Genomic DNA, 26,702 nt, shown 5'->3' with positions numbered 1-26,702 from the left:
ACCATTTATGCATGTTTCTGTGTTTATTTTAAACTTTTTGTCTATTTCAAATGAGTGAAGGTTCATTTTATGCCAATTCTACATCCCCCTCTTCATACATATTTCTATATTTTTCTCATGCTCCCCAATTATGGAAATTAACTCATTTCATCTCTTTTCTGTACTAGTGCATGGCTCCTTTTACTGTCCCTTCTCTTGCCCTTAAAACTCTCTGAATAGAACTAACCCTTCATCTACTGCAGCCCTTTGTTTTTCTTATTTAAATATATATCTTTTCTTCCCATTAGAATGTTAGCAGGACATCACCACTCAACTTACAATTGCTCAAATATATTTAACTGTCTAAGTTTCTCCATAATCTTCTCTTTGTATTTCAAAGTTCCTACTCAGTTCTGATGTTTTCATCAAAATTAAAGTCATCTAAACTATTATGGCTCCATTTTCCCTCTGTAGAATTATACTCATCTTTGCAGAGTCTTGGTTATAAACCTATTATCTTCTGCTTTTTATAATATTATATTCCAAGATCTCTCATTTTGAATAGAAGCTGCCAAGTCTTGTATGATCTTGCTTGTAGTTCCTTTATCCCTCAACTGCTTCACTTTGGATGCTTGTACTCTTTTCTTTTTATAGGAAATATCTGGATTTTGGCTGAGATTACTGTCATTTTTCTTTTTGGGATTCCTTTCAGGAGACTATTGGGAGATTTTTTTTCTTCTTTACTTTGCCCTCTGGTTCTAATAAATGTAGGCAATTGTCATCTCTGGTTTCTTGAAATATAATGTCCAGATTTTAATTATGATTTTCTGTTGACCAATTTTCTAGGTTGCATTTGCTATCATGTTTTCTTTATGCTTTTAATCTTTTGATTTTGTTCTAATAGTTACTGTCTCTTGGGGTTTAACTGTTTTTTGTTTCATCAACTCTGGTTTTCAGGGATTTCATTTCTTGAGTTTCTTAGCTTTTTTTGTTTTGTTTTGTTTTGTTTTCTTTTGTGAGGGGTTAATAATATTTTGATAAAGGTCCAGAGACCAGTTTGGTAAACCACCTCTATTTATTTAGTTGTAGGAGAGTTGGTATAGGAAATAGGAAATAGGAGAGTATATCCCTTATATTGTATAACTATACATAAAAATCTAAACCTTATACTAAATCTCTAAGAAACCCTAAATCTGAGGATCTTCTTGCCTGACAAAGCAGGCCTAACATCTACTCTGTCTAACTAAGATTAAATTCACTGTCTAACTAATCAATGAACATTAATCAATAATGAACTCCTTAAAGTAATTCTTCTATTAACTGTCAATTATAAACTATCTGTCACAGAGACACAGACTTCTTCAAAGTTCTGAAAAGAAAAGCCCTCAGTAACATACTCTTTCTCCATCATTGGAACTGAGGAGAAAAAAATCTCTAGAGCCAGACTTCTCAAATTGGTATCCATATCCCAAACTCTCAAAAGTAACTGCCAGGTCTTCTTGACTGAGAGAACAACACAGAATCCTGTTCTCTAGGAAGTCAGAGAGAAAGAGTACTTCTCTTAACTTTTTTTTTCCTTTTATAGCCTGCCTCTAAAAGAGATGTTGAGCAATCTATCTGTTACTGCCTCTTAAAGAGACAGAGTGAGATTAAGAAACTCCCTCTAACATAGAAACTCTGCTCTTAAGGAGACAGTGAAATTAAGAAAACACCTTGTAACACTTTAGAGCTCTTTCTTCCAGAGCTCATTTTTAAATCTCTTGCTTCATTTCTTCTAGGTATTCATATAGACATGTTAAAATATATACTTTTTGCTTTCAAGTATCTTGTGTGAATTTATTATAGTTAGATTTATAATATTTTTGAGACCAAATGGTATTGCCTTTGAATTATGAAATGGGGTTCCATGCTAAAGGCTAAGTTCTACCTCCCTGTGCATTGTTGGGTGGAATAGGTCCGCTTTGTCTTGACCTCACTCTGCTGGGTTCCCCCTGGATACCTATGCTTCACTTTACCTCCTGGTCTTTGAGGTTTAAGAGTGATAAATATTCTAGGGACTTCATTGATGTTTCAGGACAATTTTAGAGACCACAAAGCCCCTGGATTGTCCAAGTCTGAGGGCTGTAGCACTTAGCTGTTTTGGTCAAGGCTTCCAAGGTTTCCCCCCTGGGGCTTTCTGCCCAGGCTGAGCCTTTTTAAAGGAAGTCTCCTATTCTTTCTGTCCTATACCCAGGCTGTAGTGCACTTAAACCGAATGGTCTTTGGTCATGCTGGGAGTCTACTTTGTGCTAGAAACAGCTTTGATACAGGGGTCAGGATGGCAAATAAGGTTTTTTATTCAGTTCTGGGGTGAAAAAAGTCACTTCAGTTTCTCATTGAATTTCTTCATCTTTATTTGATCAGATGCTAACACCAGGGACTGGCTGGAGTAAGTGAAGAGAAATTGGTCAGGTTGCCTCTGGTTGTCTTTTCTAATGTCTTTTCTATTTCTATTTCTATTTCTATTTCTAAATGTCTTTTCTAAAGTACAAACTGAAGGGAACATATATGAGGTTAGATGAAGCAGAGGTGGTCTAATTACAGAAGAATAGATAAGAACTCTCACTTCCCTATCTCCTAATGCTATCCCTCTCTTAATGTTACTCACAATTACACTGGTTTTCTTGGCTTCCTTGTTATACTATGGAGTGATACTGGGTCTGGAGCCCACATAAATTTGGGGATCTTTTTAGACAAACTGCTATCTAATCATATCTCTTCTCTATCTTACGCTTTTGACTAGTTGTTTTTTTGAACACAAGTATAAGATTACATTTATTCCTATTAATCTAGTCTAGTGTTCTAGTCTATCAAGATCCTTTTGGATTCTATTTCATCCAGTGTGTTAGCTATTCCTTCTGCTTTATGTCACCTGAAAATTTTATAAGCAAATGTCATTAATACCTTTATCTAAGTTGATAAAAATACAAAAAACAAAGAGCCAAATACATATCCCTTAGGCATTTCACTTGAGATCCTCTGATAAGGTACCAGTGAACCAAGACCAACTACTCTTTGAGTCTGGCCATTCAACCAGTTGTGAATTTTGAAAATGTGGTGACTAACTGAGAGATGTCAAGCTCTGACTTGAATTGGATTAAAATGTGATTGGAAAATGTTTAACAAAGTGAATAAAAATACAATAGAACATAGATCATGTTAATTTGTGGTTTTCTAAGTCAGTATTGTACCCCACAGGGGTGTCTATTAGAGTATGACACCACTATAGTTCATATCATAGCATCATTTTGACAAGAACAGTATGAAAAGCATTTCACAAATGCTTTTCTAAAGGGTAGGTCCATGATGGCAAACCTATGGCACATGTACCAAAGATGGCACACAGAGATCTCTCTGTGGGCACACATGCTATCCCCTGGCTGAGCTGCTCCCTTCCCCTTCTCCATCATGCCTCCCCACCCCTCTGTGCTTACTCCTTCCCCTGAGCAGAGCAATCAGGCCACTCCCTTCCCTTTATCCCTCCCCTGTCTAGGGCTAACGGGGCCAGGGGGGCAAAACAAGAGGTCTCCTCTTCCACCACCAGCCTGGACCCACCCTAAAAGATTTCCATTTTCATTCCTTCCTTTCCCCACCAGTTGCCAGTCTGGGGGTATCCCTGTCCCCCAAAAGCTAACTACACTCCCTCTACCCCCTGCTCCCACTTCCATGTGAGTCATACAGCTCAATGGGCAGTCCCACTCCCAGCAGAGAGGTCAGGTGCATCATGGGTACACCATTGCTATGCAAATATAAGCATCTTAAAAGGTGCTAAGGTTGCATCTCTGCTCTGGAGGCCAGCAGAGGCTATGTGGGGCTGCATTTGAATCAGACTCGACAATGACATGCACCCCATGTTGTAATAAGAAGCCACCTTTCCTCTAGCCTTCCACCACTTTCCCAAGCCTACTAGTCTTCACTTGCAGAGGGCAGCCCGGCAGTAGCCCCAACCCCTGACCTCAATCCCCAGCCATGCCAGGCCCAGAGCTGGAGGCAGCTTCCCCTCAGCACAAGCCAGCTGGGAGCCCAGTCCCAACCCCTCCCAAACACAGGGAGATGGGGCACTAAGTCACTGGGGGGGCACAGCATGTGGTCTCTAAATGTTCTAAAAGATTCACCATCACTGGACTAGGTAAACTATATAGATAGCATTTTTCTGAGGCATCATTTTAGTAACCCTGTCCCATAAAAAAAAAAAGGAAATTGATGTTAGTTTATAAGAAAGTGCTCTAATGAAGCTAGATGATTACTGATTCCTCTTCTAATGATGATCATTTTTAAAAATGACCTAGAATTTTACTAGGAATTAAAAGTCAATTTTTTCCCCTTAAGTTTACAGACTCCTTTTTCTTTCTCTTTGTTTCTTTTTTTCCTTCTTTCCTTCTTTCTTTTCTTTCTTTCTGTCTCTCCAAAAAGAATTAGGACATTTGCTCTTCTCAAGGCATAGATAGCTTTCCTATTCTTCATGCTACTTCAAATATCACTCAGCATACACAATATATACAAGAGATAGAGATTTCTCCTGGCAGTATCCCTTGTGCTCATGTAAATGAACTGAAGTAGGTAGTAGTTTTATATTTTAACAAGTCTCAAGAGATTCTCTATTATGCCATGGAAACATATTCCAAGAAGACAACTAACCTTTCCATAGATGTTATAAGATTGAAAAACAACTATCCCCTGACGAACAGGCAAACAGCAACTAACTTGACTACTTTTCCTCTTTCTCCCCCAAGTCTTAAGTGGATGGTTTTTTACCTCAGTTTTTGTTATTCTGTTTTATCATTTTTTTAAAAACAAGCAGCTATTTTGCCCTCAGAACATGTAGCTTCCTTCTCTCCAGAAATAGCTTCAAATGTATTTTTTAGCTCCCAGTGCATGATGTTCTTTCTATCCTTTCTTTTTTGTATATGATATTCTCCTACCCTCCAGCCTTCCAACAAAGATCAAGTTTCATAGTCTAGATAATTGTCCAATGATCTTAACTGATATTTCCACAAACTTTTCTTTCTCCAATTAATTATGTACACTGTCATTAGATTAACTTCCTTAAAATACTATTTTTTATCACATTTCTCCTCTGTTCAAAATTTTTCATTAGTTCACCATTACCTACAGAATATAGTCTCAGTCAGACACTCAAAGTTCTCATGATTTATCTTCATACTATCTTCTGAATTTAATCCTCTCACTACTCAAAAAAACAAACCTTCCAATTCTAGGCAGGCAAAACTACTCGTTGTTCTTATCTGTCCGTCCCAATTTTTGCAGTTCATTTGGACTTTTAAGATCTGAAAAATTGATAAATCTCTTTCCCAACACCCATATTACCTCCCTGGTAATGTACCAAAATCAATATGGAACTATTACTCAAATATCATATCTTTTGAACCAATGATATGGCTATGAGTCCTACCCTAAAGAGATCAGAGACAAGAAAAAGACTGATCTAGTCAGCTATTTTTTTGTAGAAAAGGATTAAAAAGGGAGACTTACAACGCTTTGGGAATGGCTAAATAAATAATGACATGACATTTGTATGAATTGATAGGGACAACAACTTATATAAGGACAACTTTGTAAAGATTAATGACTTAGAAAAACAAACATTCTCAATACAATTCAAGAGAGTATGGATAGCCCTGGTATAACTACCATAGCCTCTAAAGTATGTTCAGCCTGATCTACCTGCCAGGCATATAACCAACATGCCTTTTGTGGCAAAGCCTTTGGTGGGTGACCTCTGGCTTACACACCCTTTGAGCACCTGCAGATAGATTTTATAATGATGCCAAAGGCTGGACAATATAAATTTTGTCTGGTCATAGTAGATCAACTGACCAGATGGCCGGAAGCCTTTCCTACAGCCCGAGCCACAGCAGCTTTTGTTGCTAAGGTGCTTTTAAAGGAAATTATTTCTCACTTTGGCCTGCCAGCACGTATTGATTCTGATAGGGGGAGTCATTTTACTGATTCTGTTCTAAATCAGACATAGTCTTGCTTGGGGATAACTCCAAAATTCCATGTTCCATATCATCCCCAGAGTCCAGGTCAAGTTGAGAGGATGAACAAAGAACTTAAAACTATGATTGGAAAATTATGCACTGAGACCCATTTAAAATGGCCTGAAATTCTCCCTCTGGCCCTATTTTATCTTCGAAGCAGGTTAGAGGAGACCTACACATCTCACCGTTTGAGATGCTTTTTGGACATCCGCCTATACAGGCTAAGCCTTTCTCCCCGGCTTATACATCGCTATTAGGGGGAGATATTACTATCGCTTCCTATATACAGGAATTACAGCATAAACTAAGTGAACTTCACGAATCTGGAGCTGCAGTACAAGACGGACCACTAGACTTTTCTCTGCATGACCTGAACCCAGGAGATAAAGTTTATATTAAGAATTTCAAGCATACTGGAGCAACTCAGCCTTCATAGGAAGGACCATTCCAAATATTGTTAACTACTCCAACATCCATAAAGATTGAAGAAAAAGACTCTTGGATTTACTGCTCACATGTGAAGAAAGCATCTTCTGCTGAGACTGATTGACTGTAACCTATCATATGAATTGGAGATAATAATCCATAGACAAGTGGATGCTGTTTTTTTGAGAACACATTGAATTACTGATTTTATTTTTTATTATTTCTTTTCTTTTCTTTTTGATTAGAATATTTGATTTTTTCTCATTTCTTGTACCAAAGGTACATATAAATATTATTTTTTCTGTAGTAATACAAGTTAATATATATATATTCTTGCTATAATGTCAATGCAAAGGCTTTAAACTATGGGAACCTGCCATTTATTGATAAAATGTTATGAGACTGTGATTAATGTATGATTCTAGAAAAAAAAAAGGGGGGGATAAAAACAAGGAGCACAGACTTAACCTGAATAGTGCCGAAAAGAGCACACATGAAATACTAATGTGAGACTCAAGGTTGTGATGCTTGACATATGTTAAGTCGTAGGACTTCCTTGGATCTACACTCTTTACGAAGTACTCATACAAGTACAAAGTTTGACTATTATGCTGGCCCCTTATGTCCCTGAGAATGAAAAAAAAACTCAGACGAGGGAATGATGCTTCCTTATAAAAATAGAATTCTAATTCTTCTTTTCTTATATTATGGCAACTTCCTGTAGTCTTGGCTACAATAACTAAGTGAAATATTACTGCATTCTGTCCTACATACTTGTGGGATAGAAATTACTTTAAATTGGACCTATACAAGGACCTATTTTGAATTTTTCCTTATGTTTTTGATTATTTTTCTCTTCTTTTGATAATTGACTCATATACCCCCATAACTGAACATTGCATTCTGAGCTAAACTTGATGTTTTTCAACACCTACTTCAGGGGGGATTGTATTTTAATTTAAAATCTAAGAATTTTTGAATTTTTTTTTGTTTGAGATTGTATTTTTATAAAAATCCAAGAATTTTGATTTTTTGTTTAAGATTGTACTTTTATAAAAATTCAAGATTTTGATTTTGTTTGAGAAAAGATCTTCAAGAAAGAAGCTTGAAATTTTTATATCCAGAGAATGAACTGTTGCAGAAAGATGCTGGAAAACCTACACTTCATCAAGAAGATCAAGAATGAACTTTGGATATGATTGATTGAACTGAACTTTGATTGAACATTTATTGTAAATGTACACATTTATGCCAAAAGGGATTGCCCCTAATTTGACTTTCTGTCAATGCGCCTAGCAAAACATTGGTTTTGCTTTCTTTTCTTTTCTATTTCCTCCCTCACTATTCTAATTCCTCTTAGAAATTTTAATATCATGTATATCTATAGTTAGAAGTGCATTTAGGATTACAAATTGATTATGTTAAATGATCAATGGGGAGACTAGTCTCCCAATGATCATCAGGAGGGATTGTAAATCTTGAAATTTCTCAGACTTGTGAATGTTAAAAATTTCCTCACCGGGGAATTCTCAATTGGAATAATTCCCTACTGGGAACATTCTCCATTTTGACTATGAGAACTCGCCAGGATCAGAAATGGGAGGACCACTACTCTACCCGTACTTGGGACTGCTTTAGGGGAGAAATCTCCTTGCTAAACAGTGAAAGTACTTGAACCCATACTTATGGTGAGGCAAGGAGTTCTTTGAGCCATGCCTGTTTTTAGAATTGATACAATGGGATGCTAGGTACCTATAAAGGTCGGGCAACTTGTAAACTTGCCAGGAGCAAAGAGGTGAAAACTTATTCAGAGGTTTTCTCTTGAGGGGATTAGTCAACTCAGCTGTGTTTTCTCTTATTCAGACTTACTGAGGGGATTAGTCGACTCAGCTGTGTTTTCTCTGGTTCAGACTTACTCAGAGGTTTTCTACTAAAGGGATTAGTCAACCCAGCAGTGTTTTTAGAATGGGTTGTCCTTTGGAAAATGTCTACAGTGATTGGTAGATGTAAGGACTTAGGGGAGGTGACATAGGAAAAACCCCCCTATATAAGAAAAAGCAGAATCTCTTGAGAGGGAATCCTTTTGGAAGAAAGCTCTTATGAGAATCCTTTTGGAGAAATCTCTTATGAGGATCGCTTGAGGAGGATCTCTTGAGAGAGGCTCTGGAGAAGGGAAGCTCTTGGAGGACAATCTCTAAGGAGGTGTCGCTGGAGCTCCTCTGAGGGGACTCTGTCTCTCTAGAGGCTCTGGAGACAGGCCCTTTGAAACAGTCTCTGGCTGGATCTCTCTTTGAGGAGGACTCTGGCTGGAACTCTCTCTGGTGAAGTCAGCTGAGATGGAGCTGGCCTGGTGTCACTAGAATCCTTGCTTAGACAGACCTTGTGGTAAGTGATAAAAGACTGACTGACTGATCTCTCTCTGTTAAGACTCAGGTCTAGGCCATGTTGGCTTAAGGCCCTTCATACTTATTTCCTTTTTCTCTCTTTCTTTAATTCCTCATTGTATTATTAATTAAATTCTCTATAAAACCCAGTTGACTTGGGTATATTCATAATTGGGAATATTTCCCTGGCGACCACCTTATACTTGATTTAAAACCAAGACACTGTAGTGAAACATATTTTCTGCGGTCACAAATTTACTCATCCACTCTTATATCTACTACAATTTATATCTCCCAACTCTTTTAACTGCCACAGTTTAAGGCAGACAACTATTTTAAATAAAACAAGTCATACCTGATTTTCTATGGCTTTTCTGTTCTTAGGGTCACTAACCACAGAGAGCTGCAACTCAGCCATTTTTTTCATCTTGCTATCCATGTCAATCTTTTGGAGTAGATTTTTGGTCTGATTCTTCAACAACCGGACTGTGTCTTCTTTCCCATGCTTCTTTGCAAAAAGAGAAGCACAAGCAGAATGGATGGCAGTCACCCAGTTTTCCAGGTCAGTCTGGCTAGTGGCCTGAAAAATCAGAAGATGTTGAAAAAAATCAGCAACAGAAAAGACACTCTCCCAAAGCAGCAGGTTGAGATATTCCTATATAAGAGGTACCTCCTTTTTTATGGCCTAATAATAACACTAACAACAAAAATACATATGGACTACTTGAGGCTTATTGGCTTCCTTAACTTGTGAGGCCATCAGAAGGGCTTTGGAATGATATGCCAGAAGTACAATGCTTTGTAAATAAGTCATACTGTCAAAGTCCTGAGATTACTGTCTTTTTCATTCTCCAAGTTCCTAGGGAGATTACAGACACGGAAAATTTAGCTGTTTTATGTCCAGTAAGACAAAGAGGCACAGTTTACCCTTATTCTCCTGCCTTAACACACTCTTGCACTCTTGAGGACTCTAGATCCTCTTCAAAACTTAAGGCCAAAACTTATTCTTATTTATGTCTTATTTTTTCCTATTCTTTTATTTCTGTCATTTTAATTTTTGTTCTATCTTACTATTAAATTTTTATTTCTGACACATGTAAAACCCAGTGGAATTGTTCATTGGGTAGGGAGGGGGGTGGGAGGAGGGGAGAGAAGGTACATGAATCATGTAACCATGGAAAAATATTCTTAATTATTTAAATAAATTAATTTAATTTAAAAATAAATTTTGTTTTGCTTTTAATTTTACTTTATTTTATTTCACACACTATTCACTTCTCAAGTTACCCTCAACCAGTTCATTTTTGCTATTTCTCAACTTTAACTCAGCAAAATATTGTAGCTTTCTCACTCTGGTATCTTGTTCTCATCATTTTTTCTTTGTAGGCTATCCTCTGCATCCCCATAAACTATACAAAATGCAAAGAGCTAGCAGTACCTGAAAAAGGTAGACATCTCCAAAGGAGTTACTGAGGCAGAATACATTTTCCTTCTTGGGATGTTCAGGAACAGATTGCACTACGCTATCTTCCGCAAACAGAGCACATCTAGGTGAACTACTTTGATCCATGGAATTTCTCCCATATGTCTCATAGAACAGCAGGGTACAGCCTGTCAAAGAAAAGGGTAAAATGAATTCCCATTCCACATTTTCAAGTTCTCTCAAAGGAGAATTCAAACACAATAAGATAAGAGAATGTCAGGGATCAACCTACATAAAACTACAGAGGCATACAAAGAAGGAGAAAAAAGTAAAGGATTATAAAAATATGTGTGGGGAAGGATATATGTGAGGGTTTTAATTTGTGGGGATGGTGGCAAAGATATGCTTTAAAGAAATTCTGCTTATTGTAATACTAAAACTAGGAAAAGGATGTTTTGGTAAATTTGAGATATGAAAATGTAATAAGAAAAAAATAAAATAAAAATAAAAATAAATCTCCATTTTTATTAGCTAAGAGATTTGTTTTACAGATTTACAATTTGCATAAAGCAAACAAATAAAATAAATTAATAAATTAAATAAAATAAATAAAAAAATAAAAGAAATTCTGCTTTGTTATTTTCAAGTAGGCTGCCAATGAACCTTCTAGGTCAACAAAGTATTGCTAAGGTAAAGTCTCCTGTATCAATGGAAAAACATGCTGGATCATGTCATCTCTTCTCCCAGGCACTGATTTTAAAAAATTTTGGATTAAAATAGTTTTGATGTTATCACATAAACCCTTAGTGCAATCCTAACTGAATCCCCTACAAAGAATAATTATCCTCAAAACAGTTATGAAAAGCAATATAAAAATAATTTCATCAACTCTAGATTTAGAAGCACCAAATTGCATTCTTCCTGTAAGAGGCAAAGATCAAGGAAGGAACTCTTATCTCTCTGACTACATTCATGGTAATAAGACTTAAAGACAAGAGGCAAATGTACTACCATTAGGCAAGTTTTTTTAAGTCTAAACTGTGTTCCTTAAGAACTTTGCCTTATTCCATTATATCTTAGTGCGCAGTGCATTAAATGAAACTCAATATAGACGCTAAAAAACTGCAAAAATATTGGTTCCAAAAGTGAAGAAAAGCACAAGAGAATCTAATTCCAAAAGATAATCATTGGATTAAAGAAAAATGTAGAATCATTATGGAATATTTCATTGTCATAGAATTTTTAAAATTGACACATTAAAATAATATGAATTTTGTCAAACTTAAATAGAATTTTGAATCTTTAAAAGCTATACTGTTTTGCAGGGTGTGGGGACAATGATCAACAAAAGTATTATATTTCTTCATTGCTGTAGCACTTCTTGCTAGATCCTGGCTCTAAAGTAGAACACCATAATCCAAACTCATCTAAGTAAAACATTTTTTTAGACAGGAGAAATAAGACTAAAAAAGAAATACAAATAGCTCTGTTGATTAGAGGTAGGAAAGAAAGCTTTGACTACAACATCTGTCCTATATAGATGATCCTAGTCTTTCATCTACATTTTCCTTCCAAAATACTGTTCCCTTTTCTTACTGTTGCCCTAATAAAGGACACAACCACTAACTGTCACCATTTTTCAGCTCTTATTACCCCACAATATCAGACACATTTTCCATAGAACTTCAGTTTCATATAGCAAATTTTCATATATCAAATCCTAATTTTGTTTTATCTATGATGTTTTAGGAATGGAACTATTTGTATATAGGATATATTTCTGCATCTCTTTCCAGAATACTTTCAATTAATTTATTTAGGTATTTAGAAGACACATAAGATGAAGCCTGCTTGAATATATAGAGATGTTCAATTATCTATAGATTTATATGTACACATATATTTTATTCACAACTGAAAAATTGGTTCCAAATTTAACTGTGTAAAATCCAAGATTAAAAAAAAAAATTGATAGAAAACTTCAAGAAAAGAAGCTCGCTAACTCACCTAATCAAGAAAGTGAACTGTTTAAAGAAGGCACCATAAAGAAGCCTATGGAAACCATACAGTGCATCAGAAGATGCAGAATGAAGTTTGGGATATAATGAATCAACCTGAAGGGGGTTGAACACATTTATTCTGAATGTAAACTCTTATGTCAAAGAGGACTGTCCCCTAATTGGCTTTTTGTCAATGTGCCTATCAACCTTTTTTTTCCCCCTCTCTTCCTCTATTTCCCTCTTATATCCAACTATTATAATTTCCCCCTTAGAAAGTGCAACATTGTATGCACCTTTAAGCTAGAAGATCTTTAGAGGTATAAGCTGAATATTTGAAATGATTCATTGGGGAGGCAAGGCATGTAAATCTGGGAGATTTCAACATGTTCGTCTCCCAATAGAATCACAGGGGGGTTGTGAAAGAGAATTTTTATTCCCTTTGTCTATTTTAAATTAATCAATCAAGAACTTAAAGTAACCCTATTTAACACTTACTAAGTCACTAACAAAGAAAGTTCATACCCTAACAGTCCATAAGCACTGTCTCCCCTACCCCTACCCCCTGGGCAGTGCCAGGCAAATTGGGAGGCTATGATTGATTCCTGTGAAGTGGGAGAGAGACAGGAAGTGACATGGAGAAAGTGCTTATCAAAAGCCAGCCTAAGGACTCCCGAGGCATTGTAGGAAGAATATGGCTGAAGAAGAGGCTTTTCCTGGATTCATTCTGCAAGGCACTTTATGAAGATACATTCAAGCACTGGTGAGTCAGGCTAAAGAAGCATTCTGTGCTGCATAGATTTGGCATTGTGACTTGAGGTGAAGGAAGAGGCTTACTCTGGTGAGACCTTGTTGAAGAGGTTCCCAGACTTCCACGTGGAGATCAGAACTTTGTTGGGGAGTGAGCTGAATTTCTTCAGATAGGAGCACTAGGATGGTAGGCTAGGAAATATTTTCTTTTTCCTCATACATTTCCTTCCTTTTACTATATTTATATTAAATTAAATTATTAAGAGATATAACAGTCTATTAACTCATAGTTAATTTTAAATTTTATAAATTGTGACCACAATTCTTTTTTTTAAACCATTATTATCTTTGTGAAACCAAATCTTTAATTATTACATTTGACCACCCAATTTTAATTATTACAACTGGTACTAAAAATCTGATATGCTGAACTTGACAAACTATGCCCTCAGAGGGAAACCGTGTTTAAAATCACATAGAAAAGGGGTTATGTTGGCAAAAAACATTTTTATAACATATCTTTCCATTGTTGAAAAGGAAGTGACAGAATAAACATTTGATATTTTAGGCTTACAAAGCTTCTTTCACCATAGAATCTCAAGAGTTTCACAAATAAGCATGGGTAATTCCATCTACAGATAGCACTTAAGTATCTTGCCTACTGCTAGATAAATTGAAGTATTATTACCCAGAGTTGCACTGAGTAACCAGAAATCTATGGTCTGTGTTCAAATCTTCATCTCATTCTTTCTTTGCAAAAAAAGTCAGAATGGTCTAACATTACAGTGGGCATTCATGCTAATGATAATTGCAAGAAATAGAATGTTTCTTTTCTTGAGTTTAATGAACCTGCTACATTTTGGGAACTGAAGGGTAGTTTTGCCATTTGCTGGATTGCTTTGTGGATACTTGAGACATGTTTCTAGTCAGCAAGTCCAGAACTAACTCATTATTTATGTGCAGGAGCCAAAGCAAAGTTGGGAAGGATTGTTGCTGAAGAGTTACTGACTACAGATATAATTCACTTTTCTACCTCTCCCACAGTGATGTAGAAGGATGTTGTCAGATAAATGTGCCTGATTTTTGACCATCATATATAGCTCCTTTGACAATGGTTTATAGAAATACTGTACAAACATGCCAAAGGGCATTTTGTTATTTTCTCCTTATCTTTGCATAAATCAGCACTCCATTAATTTAGTCATTCTTGAGATCATCATGTTATTTCTAACTTTCAACAAAGCTATACCTACATGTGAAAAGAGTATAAATTAAGAAAAGTCCTGCTCTTAAAAGAACATTTTATGAGGCTTAAAAAAAAAAGAAATATAATTTAGATTGTATGAAAAGGCACATTTGCTTGTCAAGATTACCATTTCACTTTCTTAAGAAATCAAAACAGTACACAAAAGATTCTTTTCTTCCCCCAAAATTCAAATTCATTCAAATCTATATTTACTGTCTCATGAGATCATTAGCTTCTACTTGCCTAATTCTAGTCTTTAAAGACTGATTTTCAGCTATGATCTTTTCATTTTCCTTTTTGGTTTGGTCTATCCTACTTTCCATGGCTTCCAGTAGGCCAATTCTGATCTTCAATTCACTTATTACTCCATTTGATTTCTGTCCCTCTTTTTCCATGTGGGCAATTTTGTCTTTTAATCTATTATTTTCTTTTTGTATTACTTTCACTTCTTTTGCCCACTTTTCTTCCCATTTTTCTTCTATATTTCTTACTTTGTTCTTGAACTCCTTCTTGAGTTCCCCAAGAGCTTGTGACCAATTTCCTTTTTTTTTTTGGTTGAAAGTATGGGTGTTTTTTTTCATTTGTCACTCTCTTCTGTTGCTTCTATAGTTTGCTCTTTTTCTCCATAGAAATTATCCAGGGTCAAAAGCTTTTTTTTTTGCTTCTGCCTATTCCTTTTGCTACTAGTGGATTGGGGTTCTTGCATCTTGGTAAACATTGCTTTCTTAGCTTCTGTCTCGCAGGACTTTCCATTGAGAAGCCTGAGTGAGGAGGGCAGGCAGTTCTGTAATGTTCTTTGTGTAGCAGGCTTTAAAGTGTTTTTTCCCTGAGGCTATTGTTCCAGGTCTTGCTGCCTTGGCTGTGGCCAGCCTTGTTTCTGCCCAATCTCCACGTTCTGCTGCCCAGGTTCCAGGTCTTCAACCTCAGATCCCAAGTCTCTCTGCCAACGCCTTGCCCTCCCTCAGAGGTAGAACTATGGTGCTTTCAGCTAGCACCTCCCTTCCCACCCCCAAATTTAGAGATTGACCAGCCCTCACTCTGACTCTGGCATGGTAGGAGATGTGGCAGGGAGTGATCAACTTGCACTTGGATAATTACAGTTTTGCCCTTTATAGTGTGGGAATCTCCAAACACTACCTACCTTTAAGGCTGCTTCCAATGGGAGAGCCCTTTTAGTCATCTGAATTTGATTTATGTTCTTCTGAGATGCTTTGTAATGATCAATTGGAAAGAGATTCAAATAGCTTCTGCTCCTCTGCTGCCATCTTCATCTTCCTTTAGCACGTCATTTCTCAAATCTATATTTGGACTCCATTTGCAGACTCTAAAGTTCACCCTCCCAAGCTCAAAAACTGGGCAGGGAACAACAACCATTTCTTAAGCATTTACGATGTGCTAGGTATTTAATTTAATTTAATTCTCTCAACAAGTCTGTGAGGTGGGTATATTCATTAAAAAAACTGAGTCATATAATGGTTAAATGACTTGACTGGAGTCACACAGTGTATGGGGTTAGATTTGAACTCAGGTCTTTCTGACTCCCGTCCAGTGCTCTATGCAAGGCCATCTAGATGCCTCCTCTGTAAACAACATTTAAGTAGGATGAATTGTATGTTGAAAGAATAGTCAAGCAAGTATTATTTTATCTTTTCTAGAAAACATTTTATCAAACCCATTTAGCAAATCTCAATCAGCTGATTCACTCAGACATTAAAATAGGATTAGACTGAGGAAATAACTGTCCAAGAAATAATGCAAAGCTAGCAACAGAGGTCTGACTTACCTTTAAGAGTGACCCAGTACTGTTTCCATTTCCTCCGTGCCACAAGCTCTAGCTTCTTCTCTTTCTGAAGAGTGACCAGAGGCTTGAAAAAGAGCCACCCTGCTTTCCGGACCACTCCTTGTTCCTTCTCAAAGAGCAGGTCCAGTTGCTCTAAAGAGCTAAGTGAATCACTACTAGAATCTGCAGTGTCTGTAGATGTTTCTGTGTTATCCACATGAGTCCTACTCATCTCCAACTCCCGCATGAAATTTTCATAGATGTTCTGTCGCAAGGGATCGCTGCTAATTGCATTAGTAGACTCACTCCTCTGAGGCAGGGTCTGGCCAGATCCACCTGGCCACAGTAAACTAGACAGCTGAGAAGGGACCAGCACTTCTGCACTGAGACCATCTGTTCGGTTTTCCAAATGGTCATATCCATCCTTGGATTTGGGCTCCTGTGGACAATGGAAATGGCCAATGATCAGAGATAATAGCTATTCCAAAAGCCCATAATTCTCTTCTGTTAGTGTGCCAAGTTTCTCCATTGAAGGCTAAAATGTAATGCTTTCTGTTGCTAATAGTAATAGTACCACCATAAAATAGAGCACTTTTAATGGAAAAACCCTCTAAAACCTAAAATAATATCATTTAAGGGATGAATGGCACCACAGAAACAACCTATTTCTATCCAATGTATCAAATGAATTCATTGACCTAATATAGGTCAATGAAAAATTGAGGAAATAACTTTGGGTAATGTATAGTCTAAGTAAAGTATTCCAAACCTGCTTTTTTAGACAAATAGGATAGTCATTCATGCATTAGTTAGTTAACTGAATGAGCATTTATTAAGTGTGAGTGCCGAGTACTGAGCTAACAAAAGTAGGAAAACAATAATTCATATTAATGTAACTCTGTAAACTGCCCTCCAAACAGCTCTTTGAAAGCAAATGATGACCCTAATGACACCCATTTTATAGATGAATTGTGACACAGAGAAATAAACTGGTTTGCCCAAGGATTTGAACCCAGGTTTTTCCACACTATCCTATATTTGTCTACACCAAGATTATTCTTACCCATCATTGTTGTTGTTCAATCCTAATCCTATTTGGGGTTTTCGTGGCAAAGATACAAGAGTGACTTGCCATTTCCTTCTCTAGCTCATTTTACAGATGAGAAAACTCAAACAGGCTTACGTGATTTGCCCAGAGTCACACAGCTAGTGAGCATCTGAGGGCAGACTTAGACTCACAAAGATGAGTCTTCTCAACTCCAGTCCCAGTGCTCTATCCACCTCACCACCTACCTGGCCCTTACCCATCACAGAAAGCAATCTGTATGCTCTCTTTTTATCTAGTAACTTGTCATTTCTGAAGTTTATGTAACTGTTAGTGTATTTTCCTGTACTTTCAGTCATATTGCTTAACTGAAATAAAATAAAAACAAAAGGTTGTCTTATTCAATGACATGTTTTGGATTTATATTTTGAATGATTTTATTAGTATACCAATGAAGTAGCAATTATTGTCTTTTGTAGGAAAATAATCAGCCAACTAATAATTATTGCTTCTAAACACTCAGGGCTTATAACCAGCTGAGCCAAAAACACAGCTACTACCAATGAAAATATTATTTTCTGCTTGCATTTATACTAAGTCCCACCATGATATTTGTTTACACTCTGATGTTTATGCAGGAATAAAGCAAATAAACCAACCACTGTGAGCTCCTTACACCGGAAACTTTGAAAAATGTTTAAAGCTTAAAAAAAAAAAGATCCTTCTCTATTTGTAGCTCCTCAAAAACATCCAGGAGGGAAAGTTGCTTCTCACTTGGCTAATATTAACATTATTCAATTATTAACAGGAAGATCTGATATGCAGCCCAAAAACAACATGGGATTACCTATGGTTGCTGGCATCAGCTATAATGAGGCTTTTCAAAATAAGAGAGACTCTATGCCAAAGGGAGTTTCTGAACTGGCAAAGTTAAATGCAACCTAAACACACACTGTACTTTGTTTCCCTAAGACTTATTTCTGGTCCTAAGTTTTAACTCCTCAACGCAGCCAAACCAAGACTTGCCTTCAAGCCCATATGGAAATATTTTCAGTATCTCTACCTGGTACCTACATGGTCTTGTAGGTATAATAAGAAATTTCTAATTCTTATGATTAACCCTTCCTAATTCTAATTGCCAGTGACTGTTTTAAGAGGAACATTCTTGTAAATAGAGGCAAAATGATATAGTGGAAAAGGCTTCAGACCTGCAGTTCTGACCTTGAATCCTCACTCTGATATGAGCTATGTAACTTCAGAAAAGTCACCTAACTTTCTGAAACTTGCATTTCTTCAACTGCAAAATAAATTCAATAATGATACAGTTGCAGTAAAAAAAAATACTATTTTCATTCTGGCACTGTGGATAGTGCCAGGTTTGGAGTCAGGAAGTCTTTAATTCAAATTCAGAGACCCTAGGCAAGTCACTTAACATCTGTTGGCCTTTGTTTCCTCATCTGTAAAACGGGGATGATAATATTATTAACTACCTCACAGGGTTTTTTAGGATCAAATAAGATAATATTTGTAAAGCTCCTCCACTCAGTGCCTGGCACAAAGTAAGGGCTATATAAATGTGAGGTATTAGCCAACTCGCTGCCCCTGATAATGATTTTTTAAATGGAGTTTATTTTTTATAAGATTACTAATAAATAAAAGTATACCTGGAAAAAAAATACAGTAAATGTGAGCTATTATCACTATTAGGATAGACACAGTGTCAAATACTTTCGCCAGGAAAACGTTAACATTTCTCATCAGTTTTCAGTACAAGCCACTAACCTCATTGTCTTGTCTATTTCCATGTCTCCTTAGTTGTGAAGCAAAGGGGAGACCTGGGAGGTCTTCTTGCCCTAAGCCTTCATCTGACTAATCTCGGTTTCCACAACTGTTAAACAATAATCAGGATTTTAGACCCAGATTTCCTAATAAATAAAATAAAGTATTCTTCCTATAATGCCATGCTGTTAGAGACAAAGCATTCGGTCATCTACAGGACACTTTATCTCTCTCCCCAGCATCTCCTGTTTGTTTCTCCTCCATCCAGTCTTTCCTCTACAAGGATGATGGTAACTGTCTTTTCTTCTGTCTGCTAATCTCCATGAACATCTAATGACCCAATACTTTATACAATCAATACCAAAAACCTTGGGGATACACCTAGAGACATCTCCCCACCCACCCACCCATTTACCAAGCTAGAGTATGTCTACCTCATTTGTCTGAGCAATGACTTCAGGACCGTCTAAGAATACTCCAGGAGAAAAAAAAGAGGACCAAAACCTAGGTAAGTGCTTAGGAAACAGAAGTTAATGTGGCTTTACAGAAGGAATTCTCCAAGGAATTGAAGAGTATTTAAAAACAAAAGAGTGATTTACTCATCTCTCTATAAAAATAAGATGTGCTTAGGAGTCCAATTTGAGTACTTTGTTTTATACCTGACAGTGAAACATAATAAACTCTGTGAAAAGGGCTTCTGAGGGAGATTGTTGCATCTTCCATACAGGAATGAAGCTCTGTGGGTTAAGACTAAGTGATCCAGAAGTTCAAGAGTTATATATTTTAATCTAATCCTGCCTTAGCAATGAATTCCCTTTGGCTGTGTAACCGATGTTTTAACCAGGAGCTGGTAGGAATAGAACAGAAATAAGGTTTCACTCCTCTCACTAGGGCTATATTTAATACAGAAAATATATTCACATTAAATACACATTAATCTCCACCCTCAGTGTTCTCTTTCTGTATTATGGCTCTTCTGCATTTGTTTCTTGGATCATTTTTAGATGTTTAAAATGTTTCACCGCATTATTTATTTTCAGGGTCTGATGAGTAGAAAGAACACTCAGTCAGGAGTTAGAAAACTTAGGTTTGAAGCCTGATTCTGATCACTGATCACTTCATGGGTAGTAGAGGACCCTGACGATGATAATACTGATAGCACTTACTACATAGTGCTTGGAAGCTTGTGAAGTTCTTTATAAAAATGATACTCACAACAATGCTGGGACATACATGTTATTATTACACCCCCATCTTATAGATGAGAAACTGAGGTAGACAAAGGTTAAGTAACTTGCTCAGTGTCACAGTAAGTAGCAGAGGCTAGATTGGAACTCGGGTCTCCAAATTATGCCACCTAGCTCTCTTGTGTAATAATAACATAACATTCATATAGTCCTTTAAGTTTTATAAATGTCACCTGATTTATTTTATACTTTCTACATGTTATCTCATTTCATTTCCTATAATAAAATAATAACATTGAGAAAGGAATACTTTAAGACACTGTGTAATATGAGAAAATCTGTGATTTGGTACTTGACTTTTGAGGCTATTTTGAGATGTGATCTTGCTTTTTAAAAAAGTAGATGAGTCTATGTTGAGTGGGAAAAAAATAAATTTTTCCTCCCTCTATCGTACTCTCAAGTATGTTTTCTGCTAAAAAACTAGAAGCTAGCATTAGTTTTCTTCAAAAAGAAAACAATAACTTTCCATTTCAATTGCCAAAGCCCTTTCCTTCCTTCGTTCACAATGTGTATGCCACTATTATCACCATTATTGTTGCTATAGTTATCAGCCAGAACCACATGCTATTTATCAGATGCCTCTAGTCCTAAGCCCCTCTGTATGTTTAGCTCATATTTTCTTCCCAATGGTGCCACTAGGTTATAGTAGGGAGCATGGATTATTATCAGCATTTTGCTGATGTGGCAACTTTAAATTGTGACTTTCCCAAAATGCCAGCAAGCAACTTTAGTGACTCATATTCAAGAATCCTACCCACACAGTGGGTAGGACGACTTAATGATACTTACCTCCCCCCAAATCCTGACAATGTTCTCTTTGCCCTTTCTCCAGACTCTAATTATAGAGTAGGGTCTAAAGGAGTGCTCAGATAACCAATTCACTCAGGAAATCTCTCCACCTCTTTTCCTGGCGAGAGAAATTTTGACTTGGATGGTGCCCTTAGCTCTTTAGCTAAGAAAACGCTAGGGGCAGAAAGAAATTGAGGAACCATTCAGTTTTGACATAAGGCTAAGGCTCAAGCATTATCTGAACCAAAATCAAATATATGAAACCTGTTTTAGGGAAGAGGTAAGACTAAAAAAATGCAGAATCAAAAGGTACTCAAAAAGTAAGCACAAACATTTTTTATTTATTTTTAGGGCTTAATAAGGATCTCAAAGATTTATAATTTTATGCACAATCCTCCTTTTTCTGTTCTACTTTCTATATGAAAATGTTCACTTTATATGATGTATAAGTCCAGATTTAAAAAAAAAACATTAAAAAGGATATTTAAAATGGTTACTTCTAAAAAAACATTTGCTGAACTGCATTTCAAATCTTTTTTTGGTGAGAATAGGCCTGGAAAATTTGCCACAAAATAGGAACAGTGGATGGTAAAAAGTCTGCATTCTCTTGTACATTCATTTAAGAAATGAAATTGACCTTTAAAATAATTTCAGGTTTTTAAAATTAATTTGGAATATGCCCTCAGCAACATAACTAGAAAATCAACATATTTTACAAATATACCAGATGGTAACAGAGACTGATGAATTTTTTTATGTTCCTCCCTATTGGATGGTGGGGAGGTGGGGGAAACCTAAGGGTATATAAAAGTGGAAACCCAGTTGAGAGAGTTGAAAATTACTTCTTTAGAGTAAACTCAGGATAAATACTTCATATGTTTTTAGTATTTCTATCACCCTGGAAGAGTCATGATCATCCTATTTGGAAAAAAATTTTTTATAAATCAGATCATTTTAACACTGGATTGAAACGCAAAAATAAACTGCATCAACACAATCATTTCAAATATGAAATCCTACAGACAAGAGAAGTTAAAGTACTTGTCTGAAGTCTCCTTCCTGTTGAATAGCTATGCTGGGTCGAAAACTCAGATCACCCGTTTTCCTGCTCAAAGCTCTATCCATCATACTGCATTGGCTTTGTGTAAGGAAGAATAATGCTATTTATCTAAGAAATGTGGTTTTCCTTTAAAGAATGTTTTTTATAAATTTCAACTACATTTAATCAACAAAAAAAAATACTTGTTGAATGAGTTCTCTAGGTATAGAAGTATGCAAGGTTAATTTAGAGAGACATTTTTATTCCCTCCTTCAATCAGACATGCAAAAATACAAGTACCCCAAAGTATTCATGCTACAGTAATATTTGAAAAATTAGTGTGATTTTAAAATTATTTCCCTCAAATTTAATGAGAATGTTTTTCATTCCTCCCACCAAAATTAAAAAAAAAAAAACATCCAAATTGAAAAATCAAAGTTAATTTTTCTTGGCCCCCCAGAAGCTTATATACCTGCAGTTTCCTTTTCTTTCTTGAGAGACTTCCTGTCCAATCACTGATTCGCCTCATTCTAGTTTTTAACGTGTCCTTTTTGGAAGTATCTTCTGTTAAGGGTTTGGACTTCCGACAGGGAAGGGTATAAGAACAGTACTGTACAGGGCCTCTCTGCTCTGCTCTTGAGGGCACATCAATGTCTGAGACAAATGAAACTCTACTATTTAAACTGGCATGTGTGCCAATGTATTCATCAGAAAATCTAATGCCCGAGGGTGGAAGACTTTCTAAGGTGGCATCTTTGTACAGTTCCCGGAGGGAAGAAAGAGATGAACTTTGGTTGAAAGGCTTTTTGGCATCATCGGATGGAAAACTGGAGTGGATGCTGGTATCTGGAGTGCTTCTGGTCAGGTAGGGTCCCTCCAACTCATTGATGTCTCCAGCATTTCCCCAAGGGGAGTCATACCAGGAAGACTCGGAGCTAAAAGAGCTGCCTTTGCTAGATCTCAGCCGGGAATCAGTAGGAGAAAGGCAATGGCTGGCAGAATAATCGGTGCTAGAATTTCTCCTGATTTCAGTTAGATTGGAAGTTTCAGACTCTAAGGTAGGGGAATATCTCAAAAGCTGGACTGGTCCAGTGGAGTCCTCTGTAGGCACTTTGTTGTTGCTGCTATTGTGGAACTCAACCCTTAAACATCCATCCAGTTTCCCTAGTGTTTTAATTAGAACCTTGGGGCTCTTTCTGTCTTCAGCTGGTGGTGTTGATGCAAGACTTTCATTTTTCCCATAACAGTTCAGAAGGTGTCCATTGCAGTCTCTGGAGGTGATGTGGTTATCTGCTGGTTCATGACTAATATAATGAAAGCCATTTTCAGACAAGAAGGCAGAATTCTTCCCTTGGAAATAGTTTCCTGACACATTCCCTTTGTGCTTTGTGTGGGCACTGCCTTTGGAGACTTTGGCCATCGGATCGAGTCTGGATGAATAAGGCTGGTTACTCTTAAAGTGAGAAAGGCAGCTCCTGGCCAGGGAGCGAGACTTGTAATTTGTCCCACTGTTTCCATGACCCCACCCATGCAATGAGCAAGACTTTTCATCTTTTGCATGGATGCTGCGGATTTTCAGGGGACATGGCTTCTGTTTAGCACCAGTAGAAGAACTACTATGATTTTTAGATCCTTGGAGACTGTATTGACTCTCAGAGTTTCCCATCGTAACCTAAGAAGAAACAGTAGCATTAGTAACATCATTGACTTAAGTTATACTCCAGTATGACAGAGGATCTTAAAATAGCATTTACAGTCTAAAAAGGAAACAAGCAACTTATTTTGTATGTCTGCCACAAATTACAGGAACAGGAGAGACATCAGCTACTTTTCAGTTATCAGACTGGTTCTTAAGCAAGGTTAGGTAGATAGACAACATCAAAGACTCACATGAATTGATGACGATGATGATGATAATCTTAAATAGTTAAAGAACCTGGATCTTTCAGGATTAGTAGTAAAGAGTTCTTAAGCCACTATTTTAAAGGAAAAAAGGGGGGAAAGCTTCCCATAGGTGGCTGAGTCCATGCAAAGTGATTCACCCAATGGACACTCAGTTTCATGGTAACTGATTATTATATCTAAACACTAACTTAAAACACGTGAAAGGGGGCAGCTGGGTAGCTCAGTGGATTGAGAGCCAGGCTTAGAGATGGGAGGTCCTAGGTTCAAATCTGGCCTCAGACACTTCCCAGCTGTGTGACCCTGGGCAAGTCACTTGATCCCCATTGCCTAGCCCTTACCACTCTTCTGCCTTGGATCCAATACAGTGTATTGATTCCAAGACGTAAGGCAAGGGTTAAAGAAAAAATGTGAAAAATTTATAGCATCTATATTTAAGCTAGTAGGGATTGGTGACTTAGAGTCGTGAAACTCTATGATTTTGACCTTATTTTTGAAAAGGGACGGTTCGAAAAAAAGGTAAATTGTAGATACTGGATATGAGTCATGGCATCAGGCCCATCATTTGCAAAGCAGAAGGGATTAAATGGTAGAGGAGAATGTTGCAAAAATAGAAAAGAAGGAGAAAGGGGAATAAACACTTGAGTTTCTCCTTAAAGGCAATGTAAAAAGCACATGGTCAAAAAAATATGATTCTGACTATAGACACAGATGACACATTTACTAAATCTATACAAGATATTAGTTAGGAGTTTGAAAATATTGCTTTATTATTCATTGTACATGAATCTGCATTACATTATACATGTTCATTCACTGATAAACAGAATTTGGGGGTGGGAGGGGAAAAAAAGCAATTCATGCAATGAAAAAAATAGACCTGTGAGTTCTTATGATTGGGATGCTCATTTCATAATGAGCCAAAGTTAGCAGTGTGATGTGACAGGCAAAAACCAAAACAAATCAATGAATCTTGGGCCTTATTAGGTGAGGTAGAGAATCCAGAAAGATTGAAGGGGCATGATTGCTTTACTCTTTGCTGTTCAGATCCCATTTGAAGTTCTATGCTCCACTATGGACACCATGCGTTAGGAGGGATACTGATGAGCTGGCAGGCCTCCAGTTTGAATGGGAACTGAATGGGAAACCCATCATTTGTCCCTGAAGAAACTGAGGATGTTTGGCCAAGGAAAAGGAGAATTGGAGCTGAGGGAGAATAGCTATCTTCAGATATCTGAAAAGGTATATGGAAGAGGGACAAGAGTCTTTCCACCATAGTTCCAGAAGGCAATAAGGAGCAGAGAATTTAAAAAAGAGAGAGGGAAACAGATTTCAGTTCAACCTAAGGAAAAATGTTTTAACAATGTGAGTTCTCTAACAATAGAAAAGACTGCCTCTGGACATAGAAATCTCCCCAGCATTGAACACCTGCAAAAAAGATATTGCACTGTAATGATTACAACAATAATAATTTTCACAACTTTTACAAAGTACTTTCCTAACAGATATGTGAGGTAAGTAAATGAAAATTTGCTGAGGATACTGTAAATACAATTCATGATTCAGATATAGATTGGTCTACATCTCTCTCAGGTTTCTCTATCACTAAGATTTTATGATTTATATTCAAATTATTAAAGTTCTAGGCATGAGTTACTAAAACAAGAAATCTTTCAAGCAAGAATTCCTATTTTGTGTTAACAGATCCTTCCTTCAGCTTTAGACCCCTTCTCCACATTTTATGGAAGGAGGGGGGTTAATAATTGAAAGAAATACTAATTTTAGAAATTAGTTAAAATAATGGTGTAATTTTTCTCCCATTCAGGTTTATGGTTCTTCAGGTTTATGGTGGGAGTGATTAGGAATGAGTGAGAATGATCTGGCTGAGTATATTCGGTTCCCTTTAATTCCTTCTGAAAGTCATCTTTTGACTTTTTTTTGAGTTGTTCTTTTTCAATAGCCAAAGTGATGTCAACAGGCAACATCTCATGTTCAGATAAGAGAGAAAAAATTGATTATCAGCATCATCACCAATTTTTTCTCCCTTATCTGAATCTGAGTAGAGATTAACTCCTTTTAAAAAGCCAACTTGCATGACAGAACTCAAGATCATCAACAGAGAATGCTAGAGAATATCTAATTCAATACTCCCAATTTATAGATGAGAACATTTTGGCTCAGGTGTGTTAAATATCAAAGGTCACACCAATAATTAGTGGACAAAGCCAATATCAGAATCCTGAATTCCTACCTCTGAGAGTTAGCAATATACTCTACTTTTTTTCTACAATAGAAACTATATCACAATTTATGAATCCAGGCTAAAGGGGGAAAATGAAAATAATTCAATTTTTTCTTTTGTATCAGCAACAGAGGCAGTAGATAAAGAAGTTTGGAAGACTTAGGTTTAAGTCCTGTATATATAATAGCTACTATATACATAAAAGCTAATTAATAATAGTATGACCATGGGCAATTCATTAATTTCTCAATGACCTCAAACAAATTACAGAAGAATCAATCACTAATCTGTTTCAGTGAAGGAAGTTCATTACCTTGATGAAATCACTGGTACGGATTCCACTCCTCCCTATCCTTTCCTAAAAAAAAAATCATCATCATCTTTTCCTCCTCTTCCTCCTTCAAACATCCATTTATTTTTAAACTGTATTTATTCACATTTATGTAAATCAAAGTCTCCACTTTAAGTTAGATTACCTGAAGATTCACTTTTTGATAAGAAGCAATTAATGAGCAGTGCAGTTCACATGGTCTTGAGAACAGGGCACTTCAACAGCCAGGAAAAGAGAATCCATGAAAACACTCTGAAAAATATCAATGAGGAGAAATCACATCACTTTAAATCTTGCTTACG

The 26,702-nt window shown here is 36.6% G+C and overlaps 1 protein-coding gene across 6 annotated transcripts in view; it reads right to left on the bottom strand.

Moving 5' to 3' along the window:
• The window catches only part of TIAM2 (TIAM Rac1 associated GEF 2), a 317,964-nt gene that overhangs the window by 147,063 nt on the left and 144,199 nt on the right, over positions 1-26,702 (bottom strand). For 5 of the 6 annotated variants that reach the window (XM_007484791.3, XM_007484792.2, XM_007484794.3 and 2 more), the window contains 5 exons: positions 26,546-26,652; positions 22,398-23,597; positions 16,030-16,465; positions 10,269-10,441; positions 9,186-9,410 (listed from right to left, as the gene is read on the bottom strand). In XM_007484791.3, the coding sequence (XP_007484853.1) occupies positions 9,186-9,410; positions 10,269-10,441; positions 16,030-16,465; positions 22,398-23,591 (2,028 nt within the window). In that variant the 5' untranslated portion in view covers positions 23,592-23,597; positions 26,546-26,652. Of the gene's footprint in view, positions 1-9,185; positions 9,411-10,268; positions 10,442-16,029; positions 16,466-20,886; positions 21,061-22,397; positions 23,598-26,545; positions 26,653-26,702 lie in introns of those variants that run through there. The other variant, XM_016428980.2, reaches the window with a different exon arrangement.

Source organism: Monodelphis domestica, chromosome 2 (genome assembly GCF_027887165.1).
Source record: "Monodelphis domestica isolate mMonDom1 chromosome 2, mMonDom1.pri, whole genome shotgun sequence".
Classification (NCBI taxonomy): domain Eukaryota; kingdom Metazoa; phylum Chordata; class Mammalia; order Didelphimorphia; family Didelphidae; genus Monodelphis; species Monodelphis domestica.
Note: the sequence above shows the minus strand (reverse complement) of the source record. Positions and strands in the feature narration are given on the sequence as shown.